Below are 16881 nucleotides of genomic sequence, written 5' to 3' on the forward strand. Positions count from 1 at the left end.
AATTTCATTTCTCTCCCAGGGTAAGTTTGCACTGGTTAGTAAAGCCAAGGTCCAGTACAATTCTCTGGGGGCAAACGTGGAAGGATATGAAAACGGTAACAGAACGCACTGAACGACTATGATTTAAGGTTCCTTTTCACTACCTGTTCCCTTTTTTTAAAATATATTTATTTATTATGTATACAGTGTTCTATCTGCACATATCCCTACAGGCCAGAAGAGGGTACCAGATCTCATTACAGGTGGTTGTGAGCCACCATGTGGTTGCTGGGAATTGAACTCAGGACCTCTGGAAGAGCAAGCAGTGCTCTTAACCTCTGGGCCATCTCTCCAGCCCCTACCTGTTCCCTTTTATATAAAAATGTGCTTGTAGGCATCCTCTGCTGGCTCCCACTCTCCTTTTCAGAGCTGAAGTAGCACTTATTGCACAAAGGCACATTTTAACCTTTACCTTTTTATATCCACACGGCCCTTGCCTCATTTCCCCAGGGTTAGGCACCTCTCCTCCAGCTTCGGATAGAACAACTATTACAAAATATACACTGGACTTTTCCGCTCTTCTTAAATTTTAAATTATGCACGTAAATTACCTTTCACCTCAGAATTTCAAATTATCAGAAAAAAATTAAACATGTTTCCAGTAAAATATGCTGTTTCCTGAGCATATACTCATTCACCTTAGGCACTAACACAAGGCCAATGTGTTTTTTACAAAAAAAAAAGTTTTTACTTTTAAAATATTACATTTATTTATTGTGTGTGCATGCACACTACAGTGCTCATGTGGTGATCAGTTGGATCTCTCCTTCCACCCTATGGCTCCCAGATACTGACAGAGCTTGTCAGGTTTGTGTCAAGTGCCTTTTCCATCACAGCCAATTCGCTGGCCCATAAACATTTATGACACTCATTTACTTAGTGGGGTGGGTGGGTGTGTTGGTGTGCATGTGTGGAAGTCAGAGGACAACTCACAGGTCTCTCCTTCTGCCATGTGGGGCTCCAGGATTGAACTCAAGTTGCCAGGCTTGGTGGGAAGCCCTTGCCCACTGAGCCATCTCTCCGGTCCTAATGTGCTATTTATTATAAAAATCATGGGTTGGGAATTTAGCTCAGTGGTAGAGCGCTTGCCTAGCAAGCACAAGGCCCTGGGTTCAATCCTCAGCTCCAAAAAAAAAAAAAAAAAAAGAGAGAAAGAAAGAAAAAGAAAAAAAAATCACTACCCAACTAGTGTTAAGCTAGTTCCCCTGCTCATGGACTATACCTAGGTGCAAAATGAGATCTACCAACAAATAATACCAACAGGAGCTTTGCAAGCCTCCAAATCTTTGGCAATTCAATAATTTTTCCTCTTTTCTGTTACTTCTGTATTCACTATTCGAAATACATTAGTTGCTTTTGGCATACACTGTAATATTCTGGAAAGTTTATTTGAATATATGACATAAGGCTTATGAGATGTCAATTATGTAAATTGTATATTATTTCATTAAGGCAAAAAACAATTTTGGATGTTGCTGATTTTCTTTTAGATGATACATCCTTTATTCCATTTCATTAGGAAAGAAAAATTTAAATAGCACCCCTAAGGTTGGAGAGATGGCTCAGTAGTTAAGAGTGCTGCTTGTTCTTGCAGAGGACCCAGGCTCAGTCCCCAGCACCCACACGGTGGCTCCTATTTATATAACTCCTGTTCCAGGGGATACAATATCCTTTTGTGCCTCAATGGGCACCATGTATACACATGGTGCACATACATACAGACAGGCAAGCAAAACACTCATACACATAAGATAAAAATAAATAAATCTTAAGGGAGGAAAAAGCATCCCAAATGAAGAAGAATCATATCCTTCACAAATAAGAGAAATCTAAATTAACATTACCTTGAACCAACATAGTTTCAGCAAATATTAATGAGTAACTCAGCAATAAAGTACAGTTTCTCTTTATTTAGGACAATTCAGACCACATCAAACTACAACTGAGTTAAGTTAGTCAATTGTTTAATACTAACTGTCGGTTGTAACCTGCCTTGCACCACATGTGGAATGAATGGTCTAGTAAAGAAAGCTTATGGTACCTACCTTCAAGAAACTTCCATTCTATGGGGCATTCCCCATCAAAACAAACAAACAAGCAAACAAATGCCTCAAAATCTTTTCATGTATACAAATACAGTAGATGAAATTAAAGTCAATTTATATTCATAATAGTATATGCAGTCTGATAAAAAGTATTATTCATTATATTTGTTTAATCAAAATTCCTATAAGCATGTGCTGTTGTTTGCTTTATATAGTTCAGTGGGTCCACTGAGGACTTGTATGCTAGCAATGCTTCACCCTAAGCCTCAGACCGCAGGTGAGTTCTGAATAGTCTCTACACTGTATCCTTAGATAATGGAACAGCCATCTCTGTAATGCTTCAAAGTAATCAAGTTGGTAGAGTGCCAGAGTATACCTGTCAGCCACTGCCAATGATCTGTGGGAAGACAGTACATTCTGAAACTATCTATGGGCCAGAAGATCTACCACATTCCATTAAAATATTTTCTTTGGAGCATGCTGGGGATTAAACCAAGAACCTGGGGCCACAGTCACACTAAATACACATTCTACCAAAAAATACTGAAAGCATCTAATTCAGATTGTCAATCTAAATCTACCACAGCTTAATCAAGCTGTACCAAGCAGATCTAATCACCACCTCAGAAGTAGCATGGCAGGCAAAGGATGTCACTAACACTAAGGCATAGGTCCCTGAAGTCCTTGAAGGCAAAAATCAGGTCTTACAAGGAAGGGCCACTTGAGAGTGAGTACTCTGGCCTTTTTCTTGATGAGATGGGTTAAGTCACAGAAAGGAATGTAGGCTGTGGGTGTTCTGAGTAATGTCTGAGTACTCTCTTGCTTTAATAATACTGAGGGAGGAAAGCAGAGACCCTACATGCTGTGGGATGATCCTTCTGTATGCTGTGAATACCTATTACTCTCACTGGTTAATAATAAAGCTGTTTGGCCTATAGCAAGGCAGGATAAAATTAGGCGGGACAGGGGTTGGGGATTTAGCTCAGTGGTAGAGCAAGCGCAATCCTCGGCTCAAAAAAAAAAAAAAAAAAGGCGGGACATTCAAACTGAGGACTGGGATGAAGAAGAAGAGTGGAGTCAGGAGAGATATGAGCCAGCTGCCCAAGAAGTAAGACGCCAGAAGACCAGTAAAGCCACAGGCCACATGGCAATACACAGATTAATAGAAATGGGTTAATTTAAAAGTAGGAGATAGTTAATAATAAGCCTGAGCTACTGGCTGAGCGTTGTGTAATTAATATAAGCTTTTATGTGTTTATTTGGGACTGGGCTGTTGGGATAGAAACTCTGCCTCTGTTTATACTTAGAGATACTCTTAACACCAAGAATGAACCTCATTCATGCGGAAGCAACACACACTAAGAGGCAAACTGAAAATGCTGAGACCAAATGCCTTAAAAATGTTTTAGTTTGGGGCTGGAGAAATGGCTCTGTGGTTAAGACTACTTATCATTCTTCCAGAGAATCCATGTTAAACTACCAGCACCCACATGATGGCTCATAACCATCTGTAACCCCAGTTACAGGACGCCCGCCCTCTTCTAGCCCCTGATTGGCATAGGGCATACATGTGATACACAGATCTACATGTAGACAAAATACTCATACACATAAAATAAAATCTAAAAATCTTTTGACTCAGCAGCTGTATTTCCACTAATTTATTAAAAGGAAATAGATCTTGTCCACAGGTAAGGATATGATTTATAATGGATGAGAAGGAACAAAAAGTAAAAAATAGATATCAGTGTATTTAGGAGCTTGCTATAAATTATGCCGACATCTTCACTGATCTGCACTTGTAGGCCTTAGAAACTGAATTTGCCTTCATTGTTCTCTCCACAGTCTGGCAGTGAATATTAAACACAGATTCACTAAGAATAAACTATACTCAAAAAACACTACCATGACCATTCACTTTACCATTAAGAAAGCAAAGTGAAGAACAGGGGCTTAAGCTAGACAGGCATCACTGTTCATGCTTGTAAACCTAGTGTTTGGAAGGCTGAGGCAGGATGGCAGGAGTTTGAGGCTACCCTGGACTGTACAGCGAATTCTAAACCTGCCCACACAAAATAAACAAATATAAAGAACACAATCCTATTTATAAAGTGAGTATGAAACACACTGGGACTTTTTCCAAACTGCTTATTTTCTAGATGTTGGTCTGAGGTGGTCTTTCTTTCTGCTTTCTTCTCAAAGAGCAATAGCTATACTATTATATGTTAATACAGTACTTTCTCCTTTGGCAATAACCTTTGGAAATAATCTAGAAACTTGGCTCTTCAAGAAAAAAAAAATTAAAGACTATGAACTTTTTTGGTGCAGTCTTTATTTTTCCAGGATCTAAAATCAGTTTTCACTGGTTAGATTAATTGATAAACCTGTTATAGTGAGTAAAAATCTTTATATATCACCAGGACCTGGTGGTACACATCTTTAATTCCATGCTTGTGAGGCACAAGTACAGACAGAACATCTCTGAGTTCTAGACCTTGTCTCAAAAAAAAAAAAAAAAAAAAGGTTTGTACTGTTATTAATTTGGGATAGCATTAAATGTTTGAGAATATAGCCTCCAATGACTATCCAACAGACAAGGGAAACACAACAGATTTTTAAAAGCAAGACCTCTGACTTCTCAAAGGCATTGAACTTAGCTCCCTGGAAAGAGGCCAGCTTAGCAACAGAGGAAAATGTTACAAGGACCCTGACTGACAACTTTTAACTATAGCCTGTGCCCTGTTTAGTATATTCAACTCCTTTCATGCTCTACCTTAAAAGCGACAGACGTATTTTAGGCTAAAATCCAATTAGTACTCTGAAAACATCCTTTTGAAGGTTCGTTTCTTCTCTGCAAGCACAGCAGACTGCTAATGAAGGAAGCACCATGGCTTCGGGTACGGCCCTAATAAACTCAGTCCTGGAAGCTGCACTGCCCACTGCAGTAGTCTCCATCAGGACGGAAGAGGTTGGCAGCCAGAGGGCACTGTCAAGTGTTTACAGGGAGATCCATCCAGACAAGGCCATCAATACAGGCCACTCCAGAACTCCTCCACTTAAGAGCGTGAACACATACAGTGTAAGAGACCACCTCAGTAAAAAGAGCATGTAAAAAAACCCCGCTGATTATAAACTTATTTAAAAAAAATTCTCCTGGCTTTAAAAAGATGCTGAAAGCATTTTAAATTCCCAGGCTTGACAAATTTATAAGGAGTAGTCTACTAAGGTGCCTTCTGAGTGTCACTCTCAAAGGGAGTGTCAATGAAGGCACGGATGGAAGGACAGAAATTAAATGAGTAAGAAACTCTTCTTGTCTAAGCACAACGATCAAAGCTATTTGTCTGGAGAAGGTAACTGCCTGTCATGAGTAAAAGCACAAAGATATCAGAAACTTTCATCAAGATTATTTTCTGGGTAATTCTTCATCACTTGTTTAGCATAAGGAACCGTTTAGGTAGTAAATAGTCCAGGCCACAGCTGGAGTACTCCAGTCAAGATGAAAACACTCTACACTTAAATTGTGCTAAGTCAAGGAGCTCCTCAAGACCCCAGGGCTAGGGAACGTAACTCCATAGGTAGTCTGCCTAGCATGCGCAAAGCTCTGGATTTCATACCTAGCAGCACATAAAATCCAGGCCCAGTGGTCCACACCGCTAACCCTAACGTCTCTCGTGATGGAGGAGGCAGGAGGACCAGAAGTTTAGAATCATCCTCAGCTACAAAACATGAGAACTTGTCTCAAAAAACAAAACAAAACACTAGCACCAAAAGGATGCCGTGCCGCTAGCAGCTATGACAACAGGAAAAAAAAAAACACCGAATATTTCTTTTAAAAAAATTCAACTTCTGGGGTTTTTAGGGGGTTAGTTCAACTCCTATTCGTAACCTCATACCATGTATCCCTACACTGAAAACCACTGAAGGTGCTTAAGGATCGACTAGCAGACTTGCCTTCCGAGGTCCCCATTTTCCCTCCCACGTGGTGCAGGCCAGCATCCGTCCCCCCCCGCACTCCGCAGGCCACGGCTGCTGTGCGACACCTGCTAGCAGCCCTCTGCCCGTGCGCAGTACCTCCTGCGCTACCCCAGGATCTCCAGCATCCGTACCTCTGCAGCGGTGAGTGACTACAGCGTAGCCAGGGAGAAGAAGCAGGGGGCTGGAGCCACAGGGGCTCGACGCGATCGCCCCTGGTGACAGTCACACCAGCCGGGAATTGTTCAAAAGGAGTACGCGAGGGGCGGTCGGTGGGTGGGGGGATGGGAACGCGGACGCGCCGGGTGGAGAGCCGCGCTGGTAGCCGCGGCGGCGGCGGCGGCGGCCGTGGGGACGCCGAAGCCCCAACCCTCCCGGGCCGCCCGCCCTCGTTTCACCCCAGTCCGCGGCGGGCGGGGAACGCGGCACGCCGGGGCGGAGGAGAGCACGGCTCGGGCCCGAGGCTCACCCGCCGGCGAAGAGATGAAGCAGCGTGTTCTCCTTCTGCTGAGCGCCCGTCGCCATGGCCGCGCCGGCTCCGCGGCCCGCCGCAGCCGCTCGAGGGACGCGCGAGGTCTTGGGCTCCGCTGGCCTCGCTGCCTCCCTCAGGCAGCCGCCGACGCTCCCATGCGCGAGGGAGGCCCTGGCGCCCGGCTCCCTCGGCGGCGTGGCGGCCGGCCAGTCAGCGGCCTCTGCGGCGCTTTCCAGCCGCTAGCCAGAGCCGGGCGCGCGGCCGTCACGTGGCGGAGGCTGGGCCGTGACATCACGGGGCAGGGTGAAGCGGGGGGTGTGGGCCCGGATCTCGTGTGCCTATTGGACGACAGGTGGGTGTGGGCGTGACGATCGCGCAGACGCGGGGCGGGGCCAGTCCCGGGAGGCTGGCCCTGCTAGGCTAGCCAGACTGGCGAGTGGAGGGCTTGAAATCCTTGTAGTGTCAGGGCCTCGCCTTAAAAAAATAAAATAAATTAAAAAATAAAGAAAAGGAGGGAGAGAGAGAGAGGAAGGAAGGAAGGAAGGAAGGAAGGAAGGAAGGAAGGAAGGAAGGAAGGAAGGAAGGAAGGAAGGAAGGAAGGAAGGAAGGAAGGAAAAAAGGAAGGAAAGAAAGAAAGGAAGGAAGAAAGAAAAAGAGAAGTTTATGTGTGTGTGATTTTATTTTGAGATAGTCTTACTGTGTAGCCCTGAATAGCCTGGAATTGCCATGTAGACCAGGCTAGCCTCAAACTCATATTTGATCTGCCTGCCTCTGCCTCCTGAGTACTGCAGTTAAAACTGTGTGCCACCAGGCCAGACATATATTTGTTTTACTGTTGTTGTTGTTTTAAGACATGGTCTGACTATGCAGCTCTGGTTAGCCTGGAACTTTCTATGTAGATCAAGCTGACCTCGGAGTCACATTGAACCGCCTATCTCTGTCTCTCTAGTGCTGAGATTAAAGGTATGCACTACTGCCAGGCAGTGGTGCAACACATCTTTAATCCCAGCTCTCAGGAGGCAGAGGCAGGTGCATCTCTGTGAGTTCGAGACCAGACTGTTCTACAGAGCAAGTTCCAGGACAGTCGGGGCTACACAGAGAAACCCTGTCTCAAAGAACAACACAAAACAAAAGGTTTGCACTACCTACCATACCCAGCAGTCTGTGTGTGTTGGGGGTGTTGGGGGCCCACACATGCCACCCTGCACGTGTGGAGGCCAAAGAACAGCTTGCAGGAGTCAGTTCTTGCCTTCTATCATGTGGCTCCCAGGAGTTGAACTGAGGTCATCAGACTTGGCTGCAAGTACTTACCCTGAGCCACCTCCTCAGCCCACTGGATCTTTTTAAGAATTTAATTTTGTAATATTTCCATATGCAAAAGAGGATATAGATTACATGTTGTGTCTCACAGCTCTGAGCTTAAGAGAAACAAACCACTGGATCTAAAGGGCCTGCCCTCCTCTAGCACACCCTTAGTATTTTGTGTGTTCTTGATCTTTCTATAAATAGCATTATATTTGGTATGTATTTTTCAGTGTGAATTTGGTACTGTGTGTTCTGATATGCAGACTTAGATACCCAACTGCTTCTCTGCTTAAATGTCTTGGACCACTGCCACACTGAGGCTGGCATCTTCTTACCTCCAGGCCTGGCTCTGGCTGGGCCTTGCCTGGTTACCCTGGCAGCACCCTGATCACATGACTCCAGTGACTTTCCTCACTTACTTTGTCGTTTTGTTCAAACTGTTCTAACCATCCTGGAATGTGAGCTTCAGGGGAGCCGGGACCTTATTTCTAGACTTCATGGCTGTCACGGTTCCTGCCACCCAACATTGCCCAAGAAACTAATAAACAAACGGCCTAGGTTGAACTGATCACTCTATTCTTGTGCAGGCACCAAGGCCATAAATTCCTGCTTCCAAACTGACTCTTATCCCCTCCCTCCCTCTCTCCCTCCCTCCTTCCCCCTCTCTTTCCCTCCCTTTCTCCCTCCCTCACTCTCTCCCCCTCCTTACCTCCCCCTCCCTCCCTCCCCATCTCCCCTCCTCCCCTCCTCCTCTCCTCCCTTCTCCCCCCCCCCCATCCGATACTTCTAGCTCCTACAGTCCCTGGGACCGTCTCTTTCCTTTCTCTCTGCCCCTCCCTGATCACGGATTCCAAGTCTGTGTTTGTCTCTCCTACTTTGCAGCTAGCTAAAAGCCACCTGTTCTGCACAGGCCACTCCTTTGTCCCTTTACCCTCCAGAGTGTCTGGAGGCGGAACACACCAACCCTTTGTATTCCATTTCCCAGACCTGATGAAAAGCACCACCTTTAGCAGAGCAAGCTGCTAGACGTCCTGTGTACACACAGGACAACTGGAGTAGGAGGTGAGTTGTGAGCAAACACAGCCAATCTGTATTTGATAGTGGGCACTGCTTAGAAACAACTGCTAGGCTCAGTCATCTCAAATACAAACACAGTGATTGCTCTATATTAAAGCCATTGCTGCCAGGCAGAGCAGGGGCATGGGAGCGCTCCAAGTTTGGGAATATAGTTCAGTGGTAGAGCTCTTGGTGTGTGTGTGGGTGCATACCAGCTGTGTTCTAATATTGGAGAAAGGAAAGAAAAAGGTAAGATTTTTCATGCTTCCTGTATCTACCAAATTCTTTGCTTTAGTTGCTTAGGAAGTGAGAGCTTGTCTTAGCTAAAGTTGATTTTTAAAGTTTTAATAAAAAACATTTATGTGTATAAGTGTTTTTGCCTGCATGTATGTATGCCACATATATGTCTGGTGCCCAAAGGGGCCAGAAGAGGGAGTTAGATCCCCTGGAACTGGAGTTACAGATGGTAGTGAGCCACCAAGTTGGTGCTGGGAAGATAACCGAAGTCCTCGCCAAGATGGCTGAGCCTCTCTCCAGCCCCAGCTGAAGGTGGTTTGTAGGGTAGGGAGAACTTAAGCAGAGAGCTGCCAGGCTGTTAACCAGAAGGGAACTGCCCCTCTCTAGGCAGAACTCTGAGTTTTGTTTGTTTGTTTGTTTGTCTCACTATGTAGCACTGGTCAACCTGGAACTCTTTATGTAGACCAAACTAACCTTGAACTCACAGCCTGCCTGCCTCAGCTTCCCAAGCGCCACCATGCCCCACCCTAAATCAGAGGAGGTGCCACCCTTGGAGCCTACCCCTTTCCCGGGCTGCTGTGTGAGGCTGATAGCCAGGCTCTGACTCCCAAGCAGAGCCAGTCTCCTGGCTTCTTCTCCTCAGGCCTGGCAGTGCAGTGCTGGGCTGGACACGCAGCTGAGACTCCCATCTTCTCAGCAGCGATGCATCTCTCCTGTGAGAATTTCCCCAAGGTCTTACACATACATTATCTCCCTGCAAACCCATGTTGTTGGCAGTCCTGTTGTTTTGTTCCCTCTTTACGGACAAGCAGGACAGATCTGCTCAAGGTCGACAGCTAAGTTGGCAACTGATGTAATGATTTGTCATGCCTCTGTGCCTTTGAATCGTGCTGCTTCTGATGCCAAGATGTCACCCTTCCTCCACTGCCCAGGTTCCTTCTGGCCCAAGAATACCCCCCTCCTTCCTTCTTGCAGTGGATCTCCTGCTCAGAGATCGGCCTCTTTGGAAAGCTTCTCTATTAATGCCTTTTGCTCCTGTTCCCCACCCACTGAAAGGGTTTGACTACAGCATCTGTACCGAGGGCTACAGCATGTAAATCCTGAACTACACTAGCCTTTACTCCCTGGTGTATCTCTTGCTGGGAAGGAAGACCAGTGCAGCATTTTCAGAAGGAAGTCTGGAAATTGCTGTTGACATATGTAAATAAGTTCTTTGGCTCGGCAGTCCCACGTGGAGGAAGCTATTGGTTCCATTTGTTTAGCACATTTAATGAGACTTTATCCTGTTTAAAGCAGTATTCTAGGTTCTAGGGTACAGCAGAAACTGAAATGGATATACATCCTTTATGAAACACGCACACTTTAGGTCAGTTGGTAGTGTGCTTGCACAAAGCCTTATGTATCATATCCATAAAAACTGGGCATGGGAAGCTGGAGAGATGGCTCATCAGTTAAGAGCACTGGCTGCTCTTCCAGAGGATCAGGGTTTGTTTCCCAGCACTCACATGGCAGTTTATTTACAATTGACTGTACCTCCAGTTCCAGGGGATTCAACGATCTCTTCTGGCCTTCAAGGGCACCAGGCACACAGTGGTACACAGACATACATGCAGGCAAAACATACACATACATCTAAACAAACAAACAAACAAACAAATAAACTGGGCATTGTATGCGGAGTTTTTCATCTGGACCCATGGCTCCCCCAAATAACCACACAGAGACTTATTAATCATAAATGCTCAGCTGATAGTTTAGGCTCATTACTAGCTAGCTCTTACAACTTAAATTAACTTGTATTCTGATCTATGCTTTACCACAGGGCAGTACCTTTTTTCAGCATGGCATGTTCATCCCTGCTTCCTCTGCATCTGGCTGGCAACTCTGCCCTCCTTCTTCCCAGTGTTCTCTCAGTTTGGCTCTCCTGCCTAACCTCTTTCTGCCTAGCTATTGGCCAGTCAGCTCTTTATTAACAATGAGAGTAACGCATCTTCATTGTACAAAAGGATTATTCCACAGCAGGTCATGAGCACAGCATTCAAGAGGCAGAGACAGAAGGATGAGAAGTTCTTGTTATCCTTTGCTTCATAGTGAGTTCTAGGCTAGCCTGGGCTATATGAAACTTTGTCTCAAGAAAAAGAAAACATAATCAAGTTCAGTAATTACAGAAAAAGGATAAAATATGACCAAATGACTCATGATCTAGTAATGTTAAGTGGGTTTACCACTGGAACAACAATAATATACTTCAGCAGGGTGGGTGGGTGGGTGAGGAAACCATGTTGTCAGCAGGTTAACAGAACAAAAGTAGGTGGGGAGGGGGAACCAGGGTGTCAATAAGCATAGAAAACGTGTTTGGCAAACGTGCACACTATTCAGGGTAAAAGCCCTCAGCAATCTTCTCGCTGATAAATGGTGTCTAAGCCAGGCGTGGCAGTACACACCTGTAATTCTAGTCCTTGTGTGCTGTCATGGTGAGTCGTATAGAGTTGTAGAAACCTATTATTTCCTCTGCCTATTTAAAGAATAAAAAAGCAGGAAAAGCAAGGTCTCACCACAGCCATTTAAAAAAAATTTTTTTTATTTTATGTGCTTGGGTGTTCTGCCTGCATGTGTGACTGTGAACTACCTGTGGGCCTGGTGTCCTTGGAGGCCAGATTTGAGCATTAGACCCCCTGTACAAGGTTGTGAGCTGCCATATGGATGCTGGGAAGTGAATGCTGGTCCTCTGCAAGAACAGCCAGTGCTCTTAACCAATGAGCCATCTCTCTAGCTCCCTCAGCCAAGTTTTATTAAAAGCAGAAACACACAGAGAGTAAAGCACATAAAGAAATAGCTTCCCGGGGCTGGGGATTTAGCTCAGTGGTAGAGTACTTGCCTAGCAAGCACAAGGCCCTGGGTTTGGTCCTCAGCTCTGGGGAAAAAAAAATAGCTTCCCAGGTGGGAAAGGACCTAAAGTGGGTTTGGAGTTTGTCTCAGAGACAACGTTTTTGTGTTTGGGGATTGGCTCCCTTTTGTCTCAGAAGTGGCCAGTTTGGGATGTCACTGAGGGTCAAGAGGAACTGACTGATTGGTTCTCAACACAGGAAACCAACCTACCTCACCCTTCTTTGAAAGCTCCACTAAAAAGTTCCACCTGGCAGGAAAAAGCCCATCAAATCTTAGTCTTCAAGCAACCACCTTGAATATTTAAGTGAAAAGTGTGTTAATCCACCTGGAGCCTCTTTTCCCTTTCTGACTGCCTACCTGGGATCTCTCTGACTTCTAGAGGCAAGAGGATCAGGAATTCAAAGCCAGCCTGAGCTCTCTGAGACTCTCTCAAAACGAAAACAATCCTACCACTTAATGGAAAACAGCGACTGCCTAATCCCCAAGATCAACAGCAAAGACATTAGCTCTCAACTCTTCTTCATCACTGTGTTAGCAGTCCTAGACAGTGCAACAAGGTAACAAAAGAAACAAAAGGCACAAAGACTATATTGTTGCCAGTGACTCCATCTTGCTTGATTCCGGTTCTTCTTATTCTCAGGGTATGTCTTCACTCTGTATTCGGACTGTCTTGCTCTAGAGAATGAGAGGCTCAGTTCAGCCCTGGTGGAAAGTCTCTATTAATTCCACCACCACTGAGGCTCCGGGAAGAGGTGGCTGGAGAACACTGCTGGGAAATACTGTTTTCTGGACGGGATGTGACTATTGCAATCATGAACGCACAGCAGCTACACTAGACCCGCACAAGGTCAAGCTAGCCAGAATCCTGGTGTAGACAGGGTAGATGATCTCCAGGCCCTACTCTTTCCTGAGGAGCCATTGGCAGTGGATAATTGCTGGAGGAGGAAGAGTCATTCATTTCTAAGGATGTGGCCACTGATGGGTTTTTCTTGCTCTAGTAGATGGCCTCACACCCATGCACATATGCACCAACTGCACCTTATGGGTGAGAGAGAGAGAAGAAGCTGGAAAAAGCATGTTGAAGGAACATGGGGGTGGGAAATGGGGTAGATATGATCATATTTCATTATATGGCTCTTAACCTGGTCCTCATGTAAATATCTCCTCCTTTCCCAAAGGTTGGAAGGAGGTCTGGGGATGTTAGTCTGGGTAAGTAGTGATAAGTATTTTGAATCCATAGTAATGGGTTTCTCTGCTGATGCAATAAGCCAGATCAAGCCGAATTAATAAGACCAGGTTCAATCTGAGCAAAGCATCCCCAGGTGATCTCAGGGGAAGAGGTGAAATCATGTGGCAGGTCTATAGACAGGAGCTTGAATACCCTGTAGGCTTGGTCTTTAGCAGCTCTGGGGGAGGAGCTGCTGACTGGCAGGCTTTCTGAGGGTCAAGGTTTGGGGGGAGGGGACTGAGGTGGAGCTTCCGACTGGACAAGCAGCATCCTCAGTGAGGCCTGCTGTCTCTTCCTCAACATTCATTTTCGGATATTGACTTTCTGTATAATGGGCCTGAGTTTGTTAACATTTGCAAGGGAGAGGTAAAAGTCTCTTTAGTCACAGATGATGTCATGGTTACAAAATTGCAAGGAATTTCTGTAACAACTCAGAACTAATTGGTAAACTCAGCAAGGTCACAGGAAGTAAAGGCTCTATTCAAAAGAAGCTTCATTTTGCAAATGATTGGCTTATGAAGCTTTAAGAAACCCTGTTTAGGGCCAACAAGATGACTCAGCAGGTAAAGGTATTGCCACCAAGTCTGATGACCTGGCTTCAGTATCCAGAGCCCAGACAGTGGGAAGAGAGAGCCGGCTCTGCAAGCTGGTTTTTTTTCACCTCCAATCATGTGCCATGGCACACAAATGACCACACACATGCAAATAAATGTAATTTAAAAAATCTCACTTATAATAGCATTGAGAGAGAAAAAGGGAGATGGGGGAGAGAGGAAGAAACGGCCATGAAAGACTCCATGGTTCTGTTTGTATGACATTCTAGAGTGGGCAGTAGTGACCACAGTCACTGAACAAGTGAGTGCCTGCTTCCTGGGGTGGGGAAGAGAAAGGGCCCCACTCTGTGTCTTAGTTAGCTTACTCTTCTTGTGATGAGACACAAGGACCAAAAGCAGCCTGAGGAGGAAAGGGTTTATTTCATTCATGGTCCCACAAAACAGCTCATCAGTGAAAGCAGTGAGGACAGGAACCCCAGCAGTGCAGAAAGCAGGGGGCAGGGGCTGGTGCAGAGGCCACAGAGGGATGCCACTTACTGGCTTGCTCCTCATCACTTTCTTATAGAACCCAGGACCACCAGCAGAGGGATGGCACCACCCACGATGAGCTGGGCCGCCCACATCTATCACTAATTAATAAAATGCCCCACAGACTTGCTTACAGCCTGATCTTATAGAGGCGTTTCTCAACTGAGGCTCCCTCCTCACAGATGACTTTAGCTGGTGTCAAGTTGACATAAAACTGTCCAGTGTTTTGCAGAATCTGGAGGGAACTTTTTAGGGTCAAGAAAATGTTCTACGTTCTGATAAATGGGTATAAGAATGTAATGAGAATAAAATTAATTGGGAGTTCTACTCTGAGGCTGGGCATGGTGGCACATACCTTTAATCCAGTACTGAGATTGAGACAGATCAGAAGTTCAGAGTCATCCTTTGCCACATAGGGAGTTCAGGGCCAACCTAGGATCCATGAGACTCTGTACAAAGTGAAAATAAGGTTTAAATTTGCTCTGAACGGTGAATCATGCCTGTAGACCTTTCAGCCGACCTGTGCAGATCTTGTCTGCTGGACCTGGGATCTGAGGACCTAAAAGAATAGGCAGACTACAGTCTAATGCTGTAGACAATCTTACTTCAGTTTCAGTGTGCTTTTATACACGAATGTAACAGAGAAAGCAATGGTCCAAGGAAGGTTGTTTGAGTTCAGAAAAACATGTAAATAAACATTAGTAAGCACATACCAAACATTAACGGAGCAGTTCTTTTCCCAGAACTTTCTCAGGACAGAGCGATTTAAACACAATTGCCCGGCGTGTACGATAGATCATGTCTCGGGAAGCACAAGGAGAGGGCAGAGGGTCATATCCAGATCCAGGGCACACTGACTGGACTGGGTTCTAGAGCTGTGTGCAGACATCCAACAAGAATGGATATAAGTTGAATGTAAATGTTAGTCACAGGAGGCATAAAATCACATCCAAGAACAACCCAACAGACAAAACGCACCCGAGATAAAAGGCCCTCTGCCTTTTTCCTGAATCCCCTCTCACAGTTCCCCAAGGCCTTGTTCACCATGTGTCATCCTTTTGACCTTGTACCGACAGTGCCTATAATCCCAGCACTCGGGAAGCAGAGGCAGGAGGATCAAGAGTTCAAGGTCATGATCCACTACATAGCAAGTTTGAGGCCATTCTGGGCCATATGAGACCTGTCCCACCACCACCAAAGTCCCCTTTACAGTAAATACATGTTATTGTATGTATGTTGCACCCCAGTGAAGTTGATTAGGTAGAAAAAAAGCAAGGCCAACTACATGTACCACCAGCCTGCCAGGAGTAGGGGTGTAGCTCAGTGGTAGAGTGCATGCTTAGTAGTCACAAGGCCATGGGTCCAACCACTAGCATAATAAAGAGATAGCGTGAACAAATGTCAAGTTCAGAGATGTAGTACCCGGTTGCCCATTGATCATTTGTCCTCGCTGACTTGGCAGGTGGAAGAAGAAAATCCTTCCCCACTCAGGCCTCCAAAGGCCAGTGGCTTCCGGTGACCCGATGCGGGTTCTGTCTTGTCTCTTTTCCCTGCTGCTGCCTCTCAAGCCTCTAATTCTTTAGTTCTTGTTTTGCTGCAGAAACTGCAGGTACCAGCAACCACTCGCCACCAGAGTGGCTTTGGGACTTCATTGCTTTGTGGGAAGCAGTAAGGAACATTTCTGCTTATGAGCGCCAGAGGCCAGGGTAGGGCTCTTTTCTTTCTCTGGAAGCTTCTGGCGGCTTCATGTATAATCAAATGATGGGAAGCCAGTGAGACTTGTTTCTATCCTGGGCAGGGAGGGTAGAAGCAGTGGTGTGGGGGCAAACAACAGACACCAGGCCACTGCCCTCGCCTTTCTCTTCCTTTGTAATAGATGCAGCCTGAGCCAGGTTCCCAGCCATGGTCCTAGGGAGATTTTGCAAGCCATGCTTCCTGGTTAATGAAAGACCAACATTGTCCTTGCTTGGCAAGGAAAGCCAGGGCAGCCTGTGAGTCTGTCTGCCAGGTTGGAACCTGCTTTCCCTGACTCTCTGAGAGTCCCTTGTCCCTGCTCACGGTGTCCCTGATCGTTTCTTAGAAGAAAATCACCTTTGGAATAAAGTCAAATTTAAGAAGCCTGCACTTGTGTTTCCAATTATGTTGAATGATGTTGAAAACTTGGTGGTCACTCTAACATCTCAGTGGCACCTCAGGGTCAGTAGACTGGCCAGTGGGTAGGTGCTGCCAGGAAAATGTCTCCTCTCTTCCCTCCTGCTATGATCTTGGTCTCAACTTCTGAGAGGTGGCAGAGCACAAGGCTCTGTGACAAAAAGCCACCTGTGCCTGAGAAGGCCGAATAAGAATGGCTGTTAGGGGCTGAAGAGATCACTCAGCTGCTAGTTGCCATGTGGGCGCTGAGAATTGAACCCGGGTCCTCTGTAGGAACAGCCAGTGCTCTTATCCACTGAGCCACCTCTTCAGCGCGAGATAGCTCAGCTGTTAAGAGCAATTGCTGCTCTTGTTGAGGACCTGTTTAGGTCCCAGCACCTACATCAGGTGGCTCACAAGAGCCAA

The 16881-nt window shown here is 45.8% G+C and overlaps 1 protein-coding gene and 1 long non-coding RNA gene across 4 annotated transcripts in view; one reads left to right on the plus strand and one right to left on the minus strand.

The window, feature by feature from the left end:
• The window catches only part of Slc25a33 (solute carrier family 25 member 33), a 28110-nt gene extending 21304 nt beyond the window's left edge, over positions 1 to 6806 (minus strand). Inside the window, exon 1 of the mRNA XM_036177767.1 lies at positions 6526 to 6806. Within this exon, the coding sequence (XP_036033660.1) occupies positions 6526 to 6581 (56 nt within the window). The 5' untranslated portion in view covers positions 6582 to 6806. The remainder of the gene's footprint in view (positions 1 to 6525) is intronic.
• Positions 6111 to 16881, plus strand: part of LOC118577529 — a 35847-nt gene continuing 25076 nt past the window's right edge. The window contains exons 1-2 of one of the 3 annotated variants that reach the window (XR_004944207.1): positions 6111 to 6200; positions 12395 to 12656. This is a non-coding gene — a long non-coding RNA (uncharacterized LOC118577529). The remainder of the gene's footprint in view (positions 6201 to 12394; positions 12657 to 16881) is intronic. The other 2 variants (XR_004944208.1, XR_004944209.1) reach the window with 2 other exon arrangements.

This window comes from Onychomys torridus, chromosome 2 (genome assembly GCF_903995425.1).
Source record: "Onychomys torridus chromosome 2, mOncTor1.1, whole genome shotgun sequence".
NCBI lineage: Eukaryota > Metazoa > Chordata > Mammalia > Rodentia > Cricetidae > Onychomys > Onychomys torridus.